Here is a 17157-nt window from a genome sequence, read left to right on the forward strand (position 1 = left end):
CACAGCATGTGACTTTCAGCACATGACAAACTTTTAAAGCAGTGTAGATACCTTTATGAATTCAAGTTTAAAACATATTCTTTATTTGAAGAAAATAGTTATGTGTAATTGTTTCTGAGGCTTGCTTTTTTATTTAGGAACAGAATAGATTTTATACGCAAATATATTACATAAATAATTTCCTGTAGCAACACAGTAAGTTATAGAAACCATAACGAGAGAGTGAGTTCTACCAGGTAACTTTATTGTTACTAAGCTAAATCAGAAAGCTGAAAAATAGCCTAATGATTTAGACATCAGTGTAGAAAACCAAGAGAAAGCAACTCCTTCAAAAGGCAACTCAGAGTATCTAGGTTAGTTTTCTCCAAAAGCCCCAGGGGCACTCTCTTTCCACGGGCTATAGAAAGAACCTAGGAAGGAAGACTTGTGTTGTCTGACAGAGTTTCTGGGGCTCACTTCTGGCTACCATTGCTGGCATTCTTTCCAAATCTGATGAATACATATGCAGCCACCAGCAGACGAATCTCTGAGTGTATCTGAATACAAATAGCTTCAAGGTCACTGGTTGAACACTCCTACTGCAGACAAAAATTTTCTCAGAATAAGTTGCTTAAATGGATACATCATGTGGTATGTGTGTTATGTCATCTTCATTTTCAACTACTTGACTGAATTGGTAAACTCACCTCCTGCAAAGTGAATACATCCTGTTCAGTGCAGTTATTCGTAAGTATTCTGTTTTTGAGCGAGAAGAGTTACTACTGATGGTCCCTAGTCCCAAACGTTGATAGTCTCTGAAACAGGCTCTTTCTACTAATTGCTCCATTGTTGATTTTTCTGATGCTTTCAGGGTACCACTTGTGTGCAGCTCGCTGTCATCTGAAACTAAAGTTAAACATCTTTAAGAGTTTGTTATTGGGGAGGCCAGCAGCTACACAGAAAATGATGCTATTTTCTTCTGAATAAAATATTAGTTTGTCTTACTGCCAATGACAAATGACAAGAACTAATACATACAAACCACAATTTATAGAAATTATAAGCAATAAAATAATATTTTAATCAGGAAACCTGAATATACCGCACAGTTACCTACTGTACTTATGACTGGCATGGCTGACAAGTCTCTCGCTAAAATTCTGGAAAAAGTTATCTCATATATTCATTTGAACTGAACCAAAGGCAGATAATTTTTCTTTCAACAGTTTATGAAAACCTGTTAAACTCACAACTGCTATACAAAGATGTACACAAAACAGAATAATGAAAAATGTGCACATAAATTCATTAAACATCCAAGATAAAATGGATTTAAACTATCTTCAAAAGATGTGACAATCTTTTTAAGGTTTGGTTCAAATAAAAAAATGTTTCTGTGTCATAATTTCACAACAGATGACTGTTCGTTTCTTAATGCCTCAGTTTCAACGTCAAACAGTAGCTTTCTGTAGCCATGCACATCAGCTGCACTTTCCAAAGCACAAAAACCTTTAACCATGAGAGATAAAAACCATGTCACAAGTTCAAACTACACTGAAATTCAAGTCAAGCAAGGTCTTTGTACAGAACCTGCCACCTGCCTGTTACTGACACTTCCAGCAGATTTACTGTTCACAGCATGTATCAGTTACTTGCTACCACCTCAAGCATTGAAATAAGTGCGTATGAGGGGAAGTATTTCTTCATGAATGAGGCACTGAAAAGTATATAAGGATTTAAATTTAAAACAGGATTTTATAAAACTGGAAATTAAAATTTAAAAAATAAAAATTATGATACAATTAAAATTTTATTGGCAGTAGACAACATTCAGAATTTACAGGAGTAGAACCCATATACATTTTTTTTGTGCATCTTAGCATAAAAGCTAAATGAATAATTTTTTTGCCCCTGCAGTTCATCAAACAAAAATAACAATACTCTATTTGACCTAAATAATAAAGAGTTTAACTCTGTGGATATCTCCTCTTTCTTCTGTGTTTTCATATTTGTCATGGTAAGAAATAAGTTACAAAACATTTACAAGTATAAAGCGCACTAACAAGAAACAAATTAAATGAGTTTTAGAAAGAATTTTATTTCTGGGCATACAGAAACTTGGTATTTAACAGTTTTGAATGGAAAGCTATAACTGACTCAGATAAGGTGGGGGTGCATTTTTTGAAACATTTTTTTTTTCTAAATGGATTTTTCTCTCATGAAAGCAGGTATTATTGGTGATCAGAATTTGCAAAACATTTTCCTATGCATAAAAAGTTAGAGGTTATACAAGGTCATATCAGTGTCCTTAACCTGAAGAGGCAGATGAAGATGTCTTGCTATCTCAAGTTCAAAATGGATTTTTTTTAATTTGCTTTTGAAAAGAGGAGGAATAATCCCTCTAATTTTACTGTTACTGAGATATGACTATAAAAGTGGGTTTTACAGTCTCCTATTTTATGAAACACACCAGTATGATCACCTATAGAAAACAGAATTTAGTAGTGATGCAATTCTAAACTCTGAAAATAAAAAGATGGGGAAAAATTGGAGGTAAGTTAGGTGTTCATTAGCAACATCTAATAACTAGAGTACTGTGCACGGTTTTGGAAATCACATTGCAAGTGTTATGTGGACCAGCTGAAGAGGACTGAGAAAAGAGCAGTGAAGATGATCAGAAGTCTACCAAGACTAATAAACAAAGAACTGAAACAACTGCAGATATTTAATATGCAGAAAAGAACAGAGAAGAGAAACATTAAAATAGTCCATAAATATATTAAGCACCGCAATCAAAATGAAGGGAATCATCTCTTCTGTATGTATATGGTGGCAGAATAAGAAGTGAAGGCTTTAAATTGTGGCAAGGAAATGTTTAGGCCTGAATATCAGAAAGTTGCTTGTTTTTCTCCAGCATTAAGGATGGTTAAACATTAGTACAAATTGCCTAGAGTTGTGGAACCTTCATCTTTGACAGCTTCTAAGAAAAAGTTAGGTAAACATCTATGAGGAACAGATTAAGTATGTTGATGTTGCCTTGGGGCAGAGAGATGGAGTAGACGATCTCTTGAAATTTCTTCCAGCCCTATCTTTAACATTTCTTTTTTAAGACAATGCATCACCTGCTGCAGATAGTTCCCGTTTGCTTCATTGTTGGTATAGCTGCATAGCTTCCTATACTTCAGTTTTTGAGACTTGCAAACAAAAGTCATTCACAGCAGTCAATATAAAAGAAATTGCAGTGATTAAATAGCAAATTGTACTCTGTCTGAAGCAAAGAGTTACTACTGTTGTTAGCTGACTATACCTAAGATGTCAGAGAAAAAGAAACTGTCAGACTTTTATCACCTTACACATTCCCAGTCACAACATCTGGAAAGCAGCAGATAGGAAGCCTCACAATTTATGTTTTTATATTTTTGTTAGGGGAGGAAAAAAGTGACTCTCACTAATGTTTATATAACACCTATGTTCATGGAAGAATGTAGTTGTTTTGTACGTCAGCAATGCAAAAACTCCTAAAATTTCTTCATCATCAAGAGAAGTACGAATACACGGGCATGATTGTGCTTGGTGTCTCTGGGTGAAAGACACAAAATCACCCCAAAATCACGCAGGTACAGCCTGCAGAATTGCTTCTGCCCCAAAGAATATGCAACATCAGAACACATACTAACTCAGCACTTAAGGAAGATGCTGAAATTCAATTACAATTGTAATTTTTCAGAACTGTAAAGACATTCTGTATTTTGTAATCCTTTCTTTTTGCCTTTTTTCCACTACTTTTATCTGGAATGAAAGAAGAGAAGCAATATTTTTTAGCTTTCCTGGAATGGCTTTCTTCCATTTCGGAGAGAACAGAGACAGTGCAGTAACACAGTCCTGTTTCAGACAAGTTTTATATATCTGCTCGTAAGTCACATAAGTTGCCTTGCTCACTGACCAAATATTCAAAAGGAAAATTTGGCTTGTTTGATGTTTTGAAGAAATTACTAGTGTTTGATAAACACTTTGTTATGCTATGAAATGCCTTTTTTTTTAAAAAAAAAAAAAAAAAAGAGAAAGAATGGTATGACAAAACAATACCTGTTTATGTACAGGAGAATCTGGTTCCCTCTAGTGGTTTATTATAAATTAGCACTGGTCCAGATAAGGATATACTGACAGCAGCACATGGTAGGAAAAGAAGTATTTGGAAGAAAGTCAAACTCCACACCATCACACGAACTATACAAAGTGCCCAAATCACTTTCTACCTTCTGTTCCCAAATCCTTTCACCCAAAATGTGGAAAAATGGTCTTTTCAGTAGTAATGACTTCTGCTGCTTCCAGAAATCGTTTGTCACTTCCACATCCGCAAAAGTCTCCCATAGTATTTGCTCTTTCTTGAATCTCTCCAATTACTGCTTTCTCATCGTAGACTAGCCGGAGAGGTCACGATCTCTAAAGATAAATGTAAGCTACGGCATGCTTCTGTGTTGTTCCATCTACACTATTATGATGTAAAAAAATGACAAAAAAGATACTATATGAAAATAGTTTGATAATTAAAAAATAATAATCTAGTCTTTTGCTTTACCACCGAATGAAGTCAACTTCCTCTTTTGCCTCATCAGCACAAAAGAAGACACCTACTAAATGTACATATTTGAAACCCTTCTCTTTCCTGTCTAGGAAGACTCTGCAATTTCTTCTTGAAGATATTACTTATTCAACAGATTGGAATGGAAGCACAATAGTATAGACTTATCAATCAACATGGAAAAAAATGTTTTACTATTACCAGAGATATCATCATCTTCATTCCAGCCTGGGCGATTTCCTCTTTCTTCCACTATTGTGCCTGTCTTCTTCTTTAATAAATACTGGCGTCCAATTGTCATCTTCCCAGCACGTTTTGCTCCTTTCACAATGCTTTTTGAGAAGGTACTATAAATTCATAGCAACAAAAATATTTAGAAAGATGCATATGATTCTCCCCGGTAGCATGTACAGATTTTTATGATGAATCCACTTACCCAAATAAAATGTATTTCAAAATTTTTCATTTAATATAATGAAAAAAATTATAACCTCTTTCTATATTAATTTTTAAACACCAATTTTATTATTCTGAGATAAATTTGAATCTATTATGTCTAATGGTAATGAATAAGCAGCCATCATCTTTTTTTAGGTGTTTGTATTTTCCTAGCAATGTGATAAATCTACAAAGTTGACAAAGTAAAGGCGGGAAAGATAGAAATTACCTTAAAGTTTTAGGATTCCATGACTAGCTTAGGATTCTACTTTCCTGTGTCCACAATGCAATAATCAACAGAGAATCACAGGAACTATCACTCTGGAACAGACTAATGAGCCATCTAGTCTAGTAAAAATTAACGTATAACATAAACTTCAAAAGAGGACCCAAAGCTCAAACTCTAGATTAAAAAACACTAGACAACTGTACAGACTGTACTGCGGGTAAAATTAATTCCAACCGACATTAGGTTATTAACGTATAAAGTCATACACAAGGAATCTGGTTTTTATGTTGGCATAGTTTGCATAGCTGAAGATGCTACTTACGTTGTGTGTTTCAAAATGTAACCAAGATGCCTGTTCAAATTTACTGCAGCCAGAAATTTGGATAAATAATATATGCCTATACCAAATTGACATGTATATTATACTAATTTACCTTTTATTCAGTAAATATAAAAAGACACAGAATAGCAATCAGTTATTTTGACTTTCCTGAAAACTGCTTGAATGATCTGCATTTCTGCAAAGCTGTCAGATTGTTCAATGTATTTGACTAATACTAAACTAGAACATCAGTAACAAAAGAAGAAGAATGACTATACCGGAATGAAGTGTTCTTTTCTTTTTGTTTTGGTAAAATTATCTGTGGTGCTGTTTGCCCAGCTGCAAATGCAAAAGTGCTGAAGATAGATTGAGGATAACGGAACTTCATTAACTGTTTCTTAAATATTTCCACCACTTCAGGACTTACTTCTTCATCAAATGCTACTTTAATTAACTGCACATTAAAGACATAACATGTTAGAAACTGAAAAAAAAGAATTATAGAATTAAAGAAATTGAAAGATTCTAAAATATACTAGCAAAATTCCCACACTTACGCAGTACTATGACCATCAGAAAATACAAATATATGTACATATATCTTATTGATTTTGAGGGATATTACACAGCTTATTAATTTTTTTTTTTTTACATTAATACTAAGGTATTTTCACAAGAAGCATCTGGAATTCTCATAATATCAAACACAAAATATTTTGGTAAATCCACGTAGTAGACCTGGCACTAAGATGTCTACAACAGTTCAAATACTAGTCACATGGGACAGCTTAGGTTGGAAATATCCTGCCAGCTCTGCCCATATACTGGGAACTAAGGTTAGTAATGCACTTCAAAGACTCTCATCAAACCAACAATTTCAGCATTCGTACGTCACAACCATTACACTTCCATTACTTGGTCATTCCAATTTTTGCCTCACCTTGCAAAGTATAGAAAACTGCTAATAATAAAAATGTAATAGTGAAATCTGATCCTTAAAAGGAACTAACCTTGTGCTATTCAACACTGATCCATCCACCCCACTAAAAATGCTTTTTCAAAGGTTTTGGGGAAAAAAAAAAAAATCCCATCATCCTCAGCCAAAAGGATGACAGTCAGCAATTGGGGGGGCGGGGAGGGGAGAAGAAAAAAAAAAAGAGAAAGAAAATAGGGAATCCGTAAAAGGGCCCAAAGTACTTTAAGAATTTGCAAAAAAGCAAACAAAGAAATATCCTAGAGCTTTATTTCTGAGTGCATATCTATACACCTTTTGAATGTCTTTTGTTTGCCATCTAGAAGGTGGATTTCATCATTGCTTTTTTAATTTCACTTGTTTTGTAAATACTTTCCAAATGACTAATAACTTTGTTGTTCTAGGACCTCCTTTAAAAGAGCTCTTGAATCTTTAGGGGTTACACTGATTTGAAGTTTTAAAGACATTAAATAGCATAACTGCAGCCAAAACCTTCTGAAAGTCATAATTAATAAACAAAGAGGAGGAGCTATTTCATGTTGTATTGAACTCTAGCTGTTACAAAGGGAACAGAAAGTAAACTGTTTGCTGATTGTTTTTGTTCTCATAACCTAATACAAAACTATGCTAAACAAAAGCAAAGACGATGTTTGACCAGAATCCAGCACTAAAAACACTGTGTCTGTATTTAGCACATCGTTGAAGCATGCTAACTATTCTGGTAAAAATATTTCTGGAAAATAAAAGTCCTCTCAAAAGTCCACAAGAACAACTTTCTTTCGGTTGTTTTACTCCCTTGTATTCCTTATCTTATGCTTTTGAATAGGATATTGAAGGATATCTAAATAATGTCCATTATTGTAAGGAACTAGTAAAATGCTGATGATCTATTTTATTATGTTTGCAAATGTTAGAGATATTGTTCTCAATGAAAACATACTTCTGCAGTCAGCCAACCCAACAAAATATTTCATATCTTAAGTACTGCAGTTTACTTTCAGCCCATGATATAAAATTATTTGCCTTCAACTTTCCATCTCTTAGGGTTTGACCACAATTAATATCACCACCAAGAAGAAACATTTAGGGAAGACTTCAGAGACTTCATGATTCCTAATTCTTAGAAGTCCATCTCTGTCAATCCCTGCAGTACATGCTTCTGCTGAACACACTGAGGGGGATCCTACAGACAGGAAACTACCAGGATCTGTGCGGAAGTCAGGAAACTACCAGGATCTGTGCAAATCATACGGAAGCTCACTGGTTCTGGCCAATGGTGGCTACCCTAAAGATTCCTGGAAATGCAGCTTTCATGTGAGATGTACCATGATTTTCTCCCATGGATTTTTACAGAAAGCTGGTCAAGTGACAAGTCTTGAGAAGAAAACAGTATTTATAGCTTTTCCATATTCATTCCATGCACCTGGAGGAGAGAGAAAGCATGTTTCCACTGCTGCCTAGGCCTCTACTTACTCACATTAAGAGATTCTGTACCCAAAATAGCCCTTTACTGGATCCAAAATAGAAAGGTGAGGAAAGGAGTGAAAGAAATCAAATATGAAAATGGTAACCCTCTGTAAATATCAACTGGGCCAAGAAACGGTTTCTATGAGAGGACTGCATTCTCTATTGACTTTACAGGGAAAAAAACTGAACTCTTCACAAATATCAGGACAAAGTACTGCTCATAAGTATTTTGAGCTGACTGTAAATTTTTGCAAAACTTCCTTTTACCTGAAAGGTCGCTGAAGTGATCTGCAGTCCTTCCTGCATACTCTGCTGCAGCTGGTTCTGTATAGTGATCTTCTTCTCCTTCGTAACAGATGCAATAGGAAAGCTCCGGATCACCGTCTGCTCTCCAACTGAGGACCATAAAATCGTATTTACAGATACTTGTTAGATCACAGAATCAGACCTGGTTTGGTCACTTGTACTTTGAATAGATAGGGATGAGTAAGCACAAAGCAACATGAAAATAATGGTACAGAATTAATTTCAGGCAAAATACCTGAAAAGTTGGTAAATTCCTAAAGTATTATTTGTAATCTGAATTTCCGCTTAATTTTAGCTGGGATGATTAGAAAAATATTCTCCTTCCTTCTGAGTCTTTCTACACGATGGAAATGCACCCCTAAAATCTAGATTGGTAGGGGGTGAAGAAACAGTTTCAAGCTTATTCAAATTTCATATTGCATTATACAACTTATAAATAACACATGATATACACTGATATCTTTAAATATGACCATGAACTTCCCACAATAAATTTACACATCTGAATGACAATCTGCTTAGAAATGGCAGATGTCAAAATATGAAAATGTATCATTCAGAAGAGCTATTTCTGTTACATATTAAAAAGAATACTGAATTTATTAATAATCATTTTAGGGAGAATATTAACTCATGAGTATTTTTCATTTAACACACTACCAGTGGCTGAAAAAAACTGTTTAATGAAAAGCTAGGAGTAGTGGCAGCTGCAGATCTTGCACAATATATGTGTTCTCTTCTTTCTTAGAGGTGAAGAAGCTTACAAACGTTGCTCTGTAAAGCAGCATTATTAGACCAACTTTATAGATGGAACTGAGATATAAAGATACTAAGCATTTTGTCCAGTCAAAACAGAAAGTCTATGGAAATTACTGAAATATGGTCAGAAATGTCCTTACCTTCTGTCTCCAACTTTAGGTAGTCTGTAAAAGCCCGTAATACCATGTGACAGTCTAATGAAGTTTCCTCTAAGACAACTACATATTATGATTTTATATTACATAAATTACTGAAGACAGCACTCTAAATATCTACCAATATGCAGGAATAAACGAACATTTGGCACCTAATGTCTCACCTGAAGAAATAAGTTCTAGTTAAGTTAAATGTAAGATCAAAATCAATTATTGTCATATCCAGTGATAAAAACCTATATTAAGAGATTATTCTTATCTGATCAACGAAAAATTATACTGTGAGGTATATACATTGTTATGTTGATGCTTGAATAGGTGGATAGGCCAGCTCAAAGTCTTGCCTATCTGAAGGACCACAATTACCACTGCTTAATTTTTCTTACCCAGTTGATCATGAGGAGTGCCTTTAAATATAATTCTGTAAGTGGTAAGGAACAAAGCTCCTTCAGCAGGGAGGATGTGAGGACCTCCAAGCAGTCCTCCTGTAGCTTCCTCTCTGCCATCAGGATCCAGTAGCACACGGAGACCTTCACAAACAAATTCTTCTCCTGGCAGTAAAGTTGGTCGTAGAATTTTGGGCTGATGCAAATAAATGAAAGTGTCAGTGTAATGGCGATAGCAGTGTTATACCTCAGTCTAGTTATAATATTTGGCTTAAAAAGCTTCAAAACAAAATTGTTATGAGACTGAGTCCAAAGAAGGGAGACAGAGTTTGGACTCAACTAAGAGAAATGGGTCTCAAAAAACAGTGGGCATGCAAAAGCTTGTTTATATTCAGAAGTTTGGCTCTACTAGTTTCTTAAGTTCATATTTCATGAGACCAAAGCCAAGCACTTTATTTATCGCTGGTGGAAATTTCCTTTCAGTGTTTTGATGTTTCCTCCTAACATTATGAGGGGGAAAAAAAGATGACTAAATTGCATGATTCTAATACTTGTAACGAATACAAATATGTTTCATAATACTTGCCTTCTGTATTGGTGGAAGCCGCCTACTCTCACGATGGACAGCCTCCAGGGTCTCTATGTGCATTGCTACAATGCCTGGAAAGCAGTAATACCATAAATGAAGTCTCACATAATATGAAAGAGAAAGTTGCGATCTAATTAAAACTCTGATATTCTGAAATTCTCAAATTTAAACATCAAAGGAATAATTATTTGAATTTCAACAGCAATTATAGTCTAGAAAAGAAATCTAACCTTCTAACTTCACTGAAAGTAACTGAAACTAAAAAGTGCATTTCTCTCACTAGAAAAAAAAGAAAGATTACAAACCACTTTTTTGTCACAATTCTTACCTGGTATCATGCAATGAAGACCCTTGATATGATCCTGTGTAACTCCGCTCTCTGTGCAAACCTTGTCGATAAATCTGGTGATGAAGCGTACAACTGCGTTTGCAACATCATTGTTCTCAGAGTCCTCAAATCCACTTTCAGTGTCATAACTCTCTGCAACACTGCCTGCAATACTATGGACATAAATAAAAGAAATTTCAAGTCTGAAAAATTCAGCTGGTGATGCACATATGATACATGGCTAGTGACAGATAAGCTGTGGGGTTTTTTTAGCTACAATACATAAACCTTGCTAAAAGCATATAGTGGCACCACAATTACACTGTATTTTCACTGTCATTAACACTGTCAGAACCGCATGGAGAACTTTCCCTCCAAGATTTCAGCACAGACAGGCCCACAAGAGAAAAAAAGCTCCTTGAAAGTGAGCTCTACGCCTTCTCTTCATGGAGTCAAGTATATTACTTGCAACCCGCGGTAAACAAATATCCAGTTACATACAGAACAACACATTAAATGAGGTATTTTGGTTTCAGAGCAAAGCATTCAGAAGCTAAAAAGACCATAAGAAAAGTTTTTTGTGCATCAGATAGAAAATGCAAGCAAGTCAGTGGAAGATGTACTTTGAACATCTAAAAATGCCTCCCATAATATTAAAGGCCAGATTCATACATTGCAACATATACTGCAACCTGTCTACTGAGCATGTCCTAATGCCTGAGTTTAGAGGTGTTTAGTCAGCAGAAATGACTAGCTATGGGGAGTCTGATACTGATAGCCTGCCTATCTTTTGCTTTATGTCAGTGTTCTCACGTAGTGTTCTACAATTTTATCAGGTGGGAATTCTGACGGATCATAGGTGATAATGAAGACCATAAATAGAGAGGGAGGAAGGCTTGTTATGAAATGTCCTGGATTTGCATGCTAGGGAATGTAACTGGCGTTATACCCCTCCTGCCTCCTTAGTAATTTAACCTTTGCCACAGTGGTTTAGCCCTCTTGCTTTTTGTGACCTCAGTGCCTTTCTTCCTTGCAGCTGTCACACAGAAATTGTGATTTTATGGATGCCATACAAATGCTTTCTTGATTTTAGGTTCATACACTGTTTTTTCCCAAGTTACATAAAAACTAACAGAGTAGGTTTTGGGCTGCTGCTTTCTTTCTCATCATACCCTATGTTTGTCTTCAACATTTCCATTACTAGATTAAAAATTCTTACTGTGACAATAAAATTTTTATGTTCCTTTAAATGGTGGTAAATTACTCCAGATGAAGTTCTGTTATTTAAGAGGAATCATGTTAGACTTCTGCTCTCCTTAATTAATGAACTTGAAAAGAAGAGAAGATACTAAAATAACCTGGTAGAATAAGTCCTGAAAACTAAGAAGCTTTTGAAAACTGTGGCTCATCCTGACTGATTACCACTGAACTTGCATACCCACCTGTTTGTGACAATACTGTTGCTTCCACTCTCCCAGTCACCAGTAGCTGATGTTCTCAATAACTTGTTCTTACTTGTATCCAGTGGTACTAGCAGGTAGACCATGAGGTTAGCAAAATGAATTGCCTGACTGAAAACTGTACTTTCCTCATTCTGGACTAGCTCCTGCTGCATTTGTTTATTAAGAGTTGGCCATAATCGCAACTGCTCAGCAGCCAGGTCCATTGCTGTCTTATCCTGGTCTGGACCTACAGAATTTTTCTCCTAGAAAGAAATATAAAGACATAGAAGAAATAATAAAGCTATAACTTAAAAAACAATGTTTAGTCAAAACAATTTATTAAATTGTTTATTAAACTTCTTCAGTTATTTAAATCATATATTAATTTAAAAAGAAAAAGCAAACAACTACACTCAATACGGCTTAAGGAGAGTTATGATTATATTAACTGAGCTTTGCAGGCAGTTTACTGATATATGCAATAGCACAATGTAGATCTAAAGAACATGATTTCTTTCTAGATTTTTATGCTATATGATCTTCCATGTTTCTTCAGACTGGTTTACTGATTTTAATATAGCTGCTCTCCTTAGCTTATCCACTTAGCTCACATAAGAACAAGCATAAATCAGATTGAGAAGTAATGTGCAGCTCATTGCTTGATGCAGGTGATATTCTTCAAATTCCTAGGATGTTCAGGTGAGGCAAGCTTTTATATAAATAGTTTCCAGACCAGCTGAAACATTCATGTTTTCACACGTTGGAGTCCAATTCTAGCATTTGCTTGAAGCAAACTAGGTAGATGGTACATAGTCAAATTATATTATAGCCTGAGGAAACAGAATAAAGGAATCTGGCAGCCGGTATTAGTGACCTAAAGTCTGATGTTAAATTATTTAAAGGACTAGGTATCTTGTACATGTTTTTTCCATACTAAGTTAAAGTTGAGCTAATTTTCCATACAAACACATGTGAGGGTTACAGTAGATGCTTCCTTGTAAGTTCTACTATTCTTCACATTTTTCTTTACATAGTGTCAGATTGGAAGGGGCTCCCCGCACACAGTCCCACAGTCCTTTTCTCTTTATCCTTGATATGTCTGACCCGCTTTTTCAGTTCTTCATTTTGACTATCATTGACTAATATTTCTGGGAATATTTCTGTCCATTTTACTTCCTCTTTCTACAATGCTGTATGACTTTGGGTAGCATACACTTTTCAGTGACATAGTTGATAATGATATTTTCATACAAGACGAGAGATTACAAATGGCTCTTTACTATGTGTAAGTGCTCCTTCTTAAAAAAAAAAAAAAAAAAAAAAATCTTATTTTAGCATGCTGCAAGGCTTCCCATTATACTTTCATTTTTGCATTAGAGACATACTTTCCTCCTGCTGAGACAGACAATTTGTGTTCTGGAAGATCTATCCAATTTTGATAAAGCAGCCATTCAACAGAAACCACCCTAGGGTTTGGTAATAATCTAACACTGGACACTAGAAATGCTGCTAGCTTAGGTTGTTCATATAACAGAACTGTCGCTAGTTGGTAACATTGCTATATGATAAGTTATTACTCTCAGGAAAAATATATACCTTAAAGTGCGGAAAATTATACAAAAAGTGGTTGGTTGAAAAATCATAAGAGCAACATCAAATTATAATGCTTTGCAGATAAATGTAGATTTTTGTTATTTTTCATGTTATTGTATGCTCTTTAATATGGGAAAAACGAAAGAAAACTATGTAAAATTGGGGAAACCATAACTTAGCTCTCTATAACTTAGGAGACAATTAAAGTGTGAATAAAAATACTACCTTCATCTTTACTTTAATATATTCTCCTACCTTTTGTCTCAACTGTACTGCATGGTTGTCGTCTTTGGCTGTAAGGTAGAGGGAGCGAACTTGATTTTGCACGCTGCTATAAAAGGTTGTTTCCCAAAACTGTTGGTTAGTCCAGATAGGATGGTCTTGTACACAGGTGTAAGCAAACTGACTAACTCCAGGTGCTAATTTCTAAAAGCAAAAAATGTGCAAAATTGACAAATTAGTCCTATTATTTAATTTCCTTTAAAGGCCATGGGTTGAGTATTGAAACATATATATAGAAAATCAGTTGTAGAGACTGAAATATGCAATATATACCATCTTTTGTACTGCAATATAGGAAAGAGAAATTATCTCCAGTTTTGTGCCACTAAAGAAATTAACATACAAGAAGCTTGTATGCAAGTCTAATGCCAGTGCAAGGCATGGCTTTCTTGATTCACAGTAGAAAAATGAGACTCAAGAGGAAGAATTCTGTGATGACAGCACAGAACACATTTCTGATATAAGACATTTTCCTTGCCAACGAAATATAGCATTTTTAATAACCTAGTCCTACAACATAGAAATCAGTATTCAAACAGATGAAAATTATTTCTCATTTTATTTAAAAGTCAGAACTACAGTAATGAAATTTAAAGTAATTGTAAGTGGCAACCGAGTCCTTCCAATAAGCTGCATTTGTTGCAACAGCAGAAGATTAGATAAATCGTTCTCTTCATTGTTATCTACCACACTGTATGACCCAAATCCAGCTCCTGAAAGAGTACTAAATGGGGTATGTTCTCTGAAGTCACAAGGGTCTGGATTCCCATAAGGTCTCAAACAAAACCAGAATTGTTACAGCATTACTCATTATGAATGCACCATTTTTTTCAAGTAGGTCTATTTATTTAGGTGGCACTAGTCTCCCAGTGAGTTGTTTAATATTCTTGACAACCACATACAATGAAAGGAAATTTATTTCATTGACCCAAATCATGAAGAATGAAATCTTATATCATATGTTCTTACTTTTTTGGGGGGGGAAAAAAAAAAAGGCCACAGAAAAATTTGTGTTGTATACTGCATATAGCAAAGAAGCAGGTAATCTAAATACCTGCTTATGATTATTTCTACAGTAGAACTGAATAATAAAGTACATTACTGAGTGCCTCATTTAATGACTTACACTCAGAATACTACCCATACCTGAAATATACACTATATATAGAAGTTAAATGTTACTTTAATGATTATGTAAACCACTTTACTGTAGAGCATAAATACTACTTGGTTTAATATTTATAATTGTACAATTGCACACAACAGCCAGTACATATAATAATTCCTTAGTAGGCACCCAGACATTCAAGCGGAAGGCTAGAAAATTACAACTGAAAATTTTAAAGTCTGGTTTACAGATTTCTGGTTTTGCAATTCTTCGAACTGTGTTTTCCACACTATGCTCTTCCAAGTACATCATGAACTAAAAGTTCTGATCATGTGCCATGTATTCATTCCCTATCGAAGACAAGGTCCTTTGAAATGGTATGTTTGAGGAAATGATATGTGACATGCTACTAAAATTTACCCAATTGAAATACCTTCTTGCAATTAACCATCAAGAAGAGAGAAATTTAATTTTTATTTAATCATGCAGAATTTAATCAAAATTTCTGTTAAGAAATCTAAATGTGTGGAAGATTCAAATTACATTAAATGTGACTTGGTTTATTCAATACAGATTGAAACAGAATATAGCTGGTTTGTTTAACAGATTCTTAAGTTTCAGCTGTGATGCAGTTTATGGTAGCTCACAGGAAATTATAACTGATCGCACAGTAACAGCTCCCATGCTTGATCTAGCTGTTAAATCACAGAACAGGACAGCTCAGTGTCCTACTGATCTTTGTATTGACTGCTGGGCATCCCTTGAAAAAATCTCCGGCATACAAACTATACACTAACTCATGACTATGTCAAGCCTGTTAATTAGCAGGACAACTAACTGTACATGAAATTGAGTCTTTTAACTGTAAAAAATGAGAAAATGTTAAAACAAAAAATATACAGGAGGACTACCTCTATCCTCCTGTAAATCTACCTCCTTTATTCTTTAAGAGCTGTACACATTTCATATCTTTCACCATTGGCAGGTGTGTATACAGCTAGCTTAAAATGGCTTAATTTGTTCAGCTGTGGTAATTAACACAGAGCCCACAGAATGGATCTGGCCCAATTATTCACCTAACTCAAAATCCAGATGCACAAAACTTTTGTTACAGAGGAATGAGGATGACAGGTAAATCATGGAATATAAATATGGACAACACATCTTGAAAGCTACAGTTACTGCTAAAGCCATATCATTACTTTGATTTATTCTTTATTTTTTTCACTGGCAGCAATTCCCAGTCACAATACAGCTGCAAAAAGGGAGTATGATGTCAGGAAAGGAAAAAGAAAAGGGAGAAGGGAAAAGGGAGAAGGGAAAAGGGAGAAGGGAGAAGGGAGAAGGGAGAAGGGAGAAGGGAAAAAAGGTAAATGTCTGCTCAAGCCTAGCTAGTCGGTATAGTTAACTCATGCCAATTTGTGTAGTGAATGCCACACAAGGGAGTGATTTGACTATCAACCTGTCCAGCTGCCTTTGACGCCTCAGCCCAAATCATGTAATTGTGTAAACCAGGTAAAGAGGGGGTGATCTTTGGCACAAACCCAAAAGAAAGTTTAAACTCATAACCCTGGGTCCATAGTAATAGTGTTACAGAAATAAAAATGAAACAAATTATTTTCACATGGGGACAAATACGACAGGAAAGCTGAGGGGCTTTTAGATGCTCTTCCTGTGCTCATAATTTAAAACCATTAACAGTCATGTAACAAAACACAATTTTTAAATGATGGAGATTTATGTTCAAATATAACGACATAAATCAACACTGACAGTAACTCCTAGACAAAATAAAAATTGTTTACAAAAGGATGAAAGAAAATCCATCAAAAAGCTAAGCAATCATAAACATTATCCTTTTCATCACCTGCATGTGTTGAAACAAATGCCAAAACCTCATAGGGGCCACAGCACAGAATCAAAGTCAGGACTTGTAGTTCCAGGCTCAGCTCTGCCAGTTATTTTGGGCAAAATCATTCTGGATTCTCAGCTTGTTTTGGTCAGTTTGTTTGTAAAAAAGCAGTATGAATACCAACCTTAAGCAGCACACTGCTGCTCCTATGCACTCAAAATCCACAGATTGAAAGTACTCTTGGTACAAATATAAGCATTCCATGAAGCTCGCAGTGTCTATACTCTTTATCCTGGGAATGCTTAATCAGCCCGTTTGACTAGAATAGAAACTAAACTAATATATCAAAAGGGCCCCAATGTTTACT

The 17157-nt window shown here is 35.1% G+C and overlaps 1 protein-coding gene across 1 annotated transcript in view; it reads right to left on the bottom strand.

Annotated features, from left to right (window-relative positions):
• SBF2 (SET binding factor 2) overlaps positions 1 to 17157 on the bottom strand; it is a 320494-nt gene that overhangs the window by 49504 nt on the left and 253833 nt on the right. The window contains exons 22-30 of the mRNA XM_075163145.1: positions 13804 to 13974; positions 11956 to 12218; positions 10514 to 10686; positions 10183 to 10256; positions 9597 to 9792; positions 8258 to 8385; positions 5829 to 6004; positions 4763 to 4908; positions 687 to 885 (exon numbers count right to left, since the gene is read on the bottom strand). Of these exons, the coding sequence (XP_075019246.1) occupies positions 687 to 885; positions 4763 to 4908; positions 5829 to 6004; positions 8258 to 8385; positions 9597 to 9792; positions 10183 to 10256; positions 10514 to 10686; positions 11956 to 12218; positions 13804 to 13974 (1526 nt within the window). The remainder of the gene's footprint in view (positions 1 to 686; positions 886 to 4762; positions 4909 to 5828; positions 6005 to 8257; positions 8386 to 9596; positions 9793 to 10182; positions 10257 to 10513; positions 10687 to 11955; positions 12219 to 13803; positions 13975 to 17157) is intronic.

This window comes from Calonectris borealis, chromosome 14 (assembly GCF_964195595.1).
Source record: "Calonectris borealis chromosome 14, bCalBor7.hap1.2, whole genome shotgun sequence".
NCBI lineage: Eukaryota > Metazoa > Chordata > Aves > Procellariiformes > Procellariidae > Calonectris > Calonectris borealis.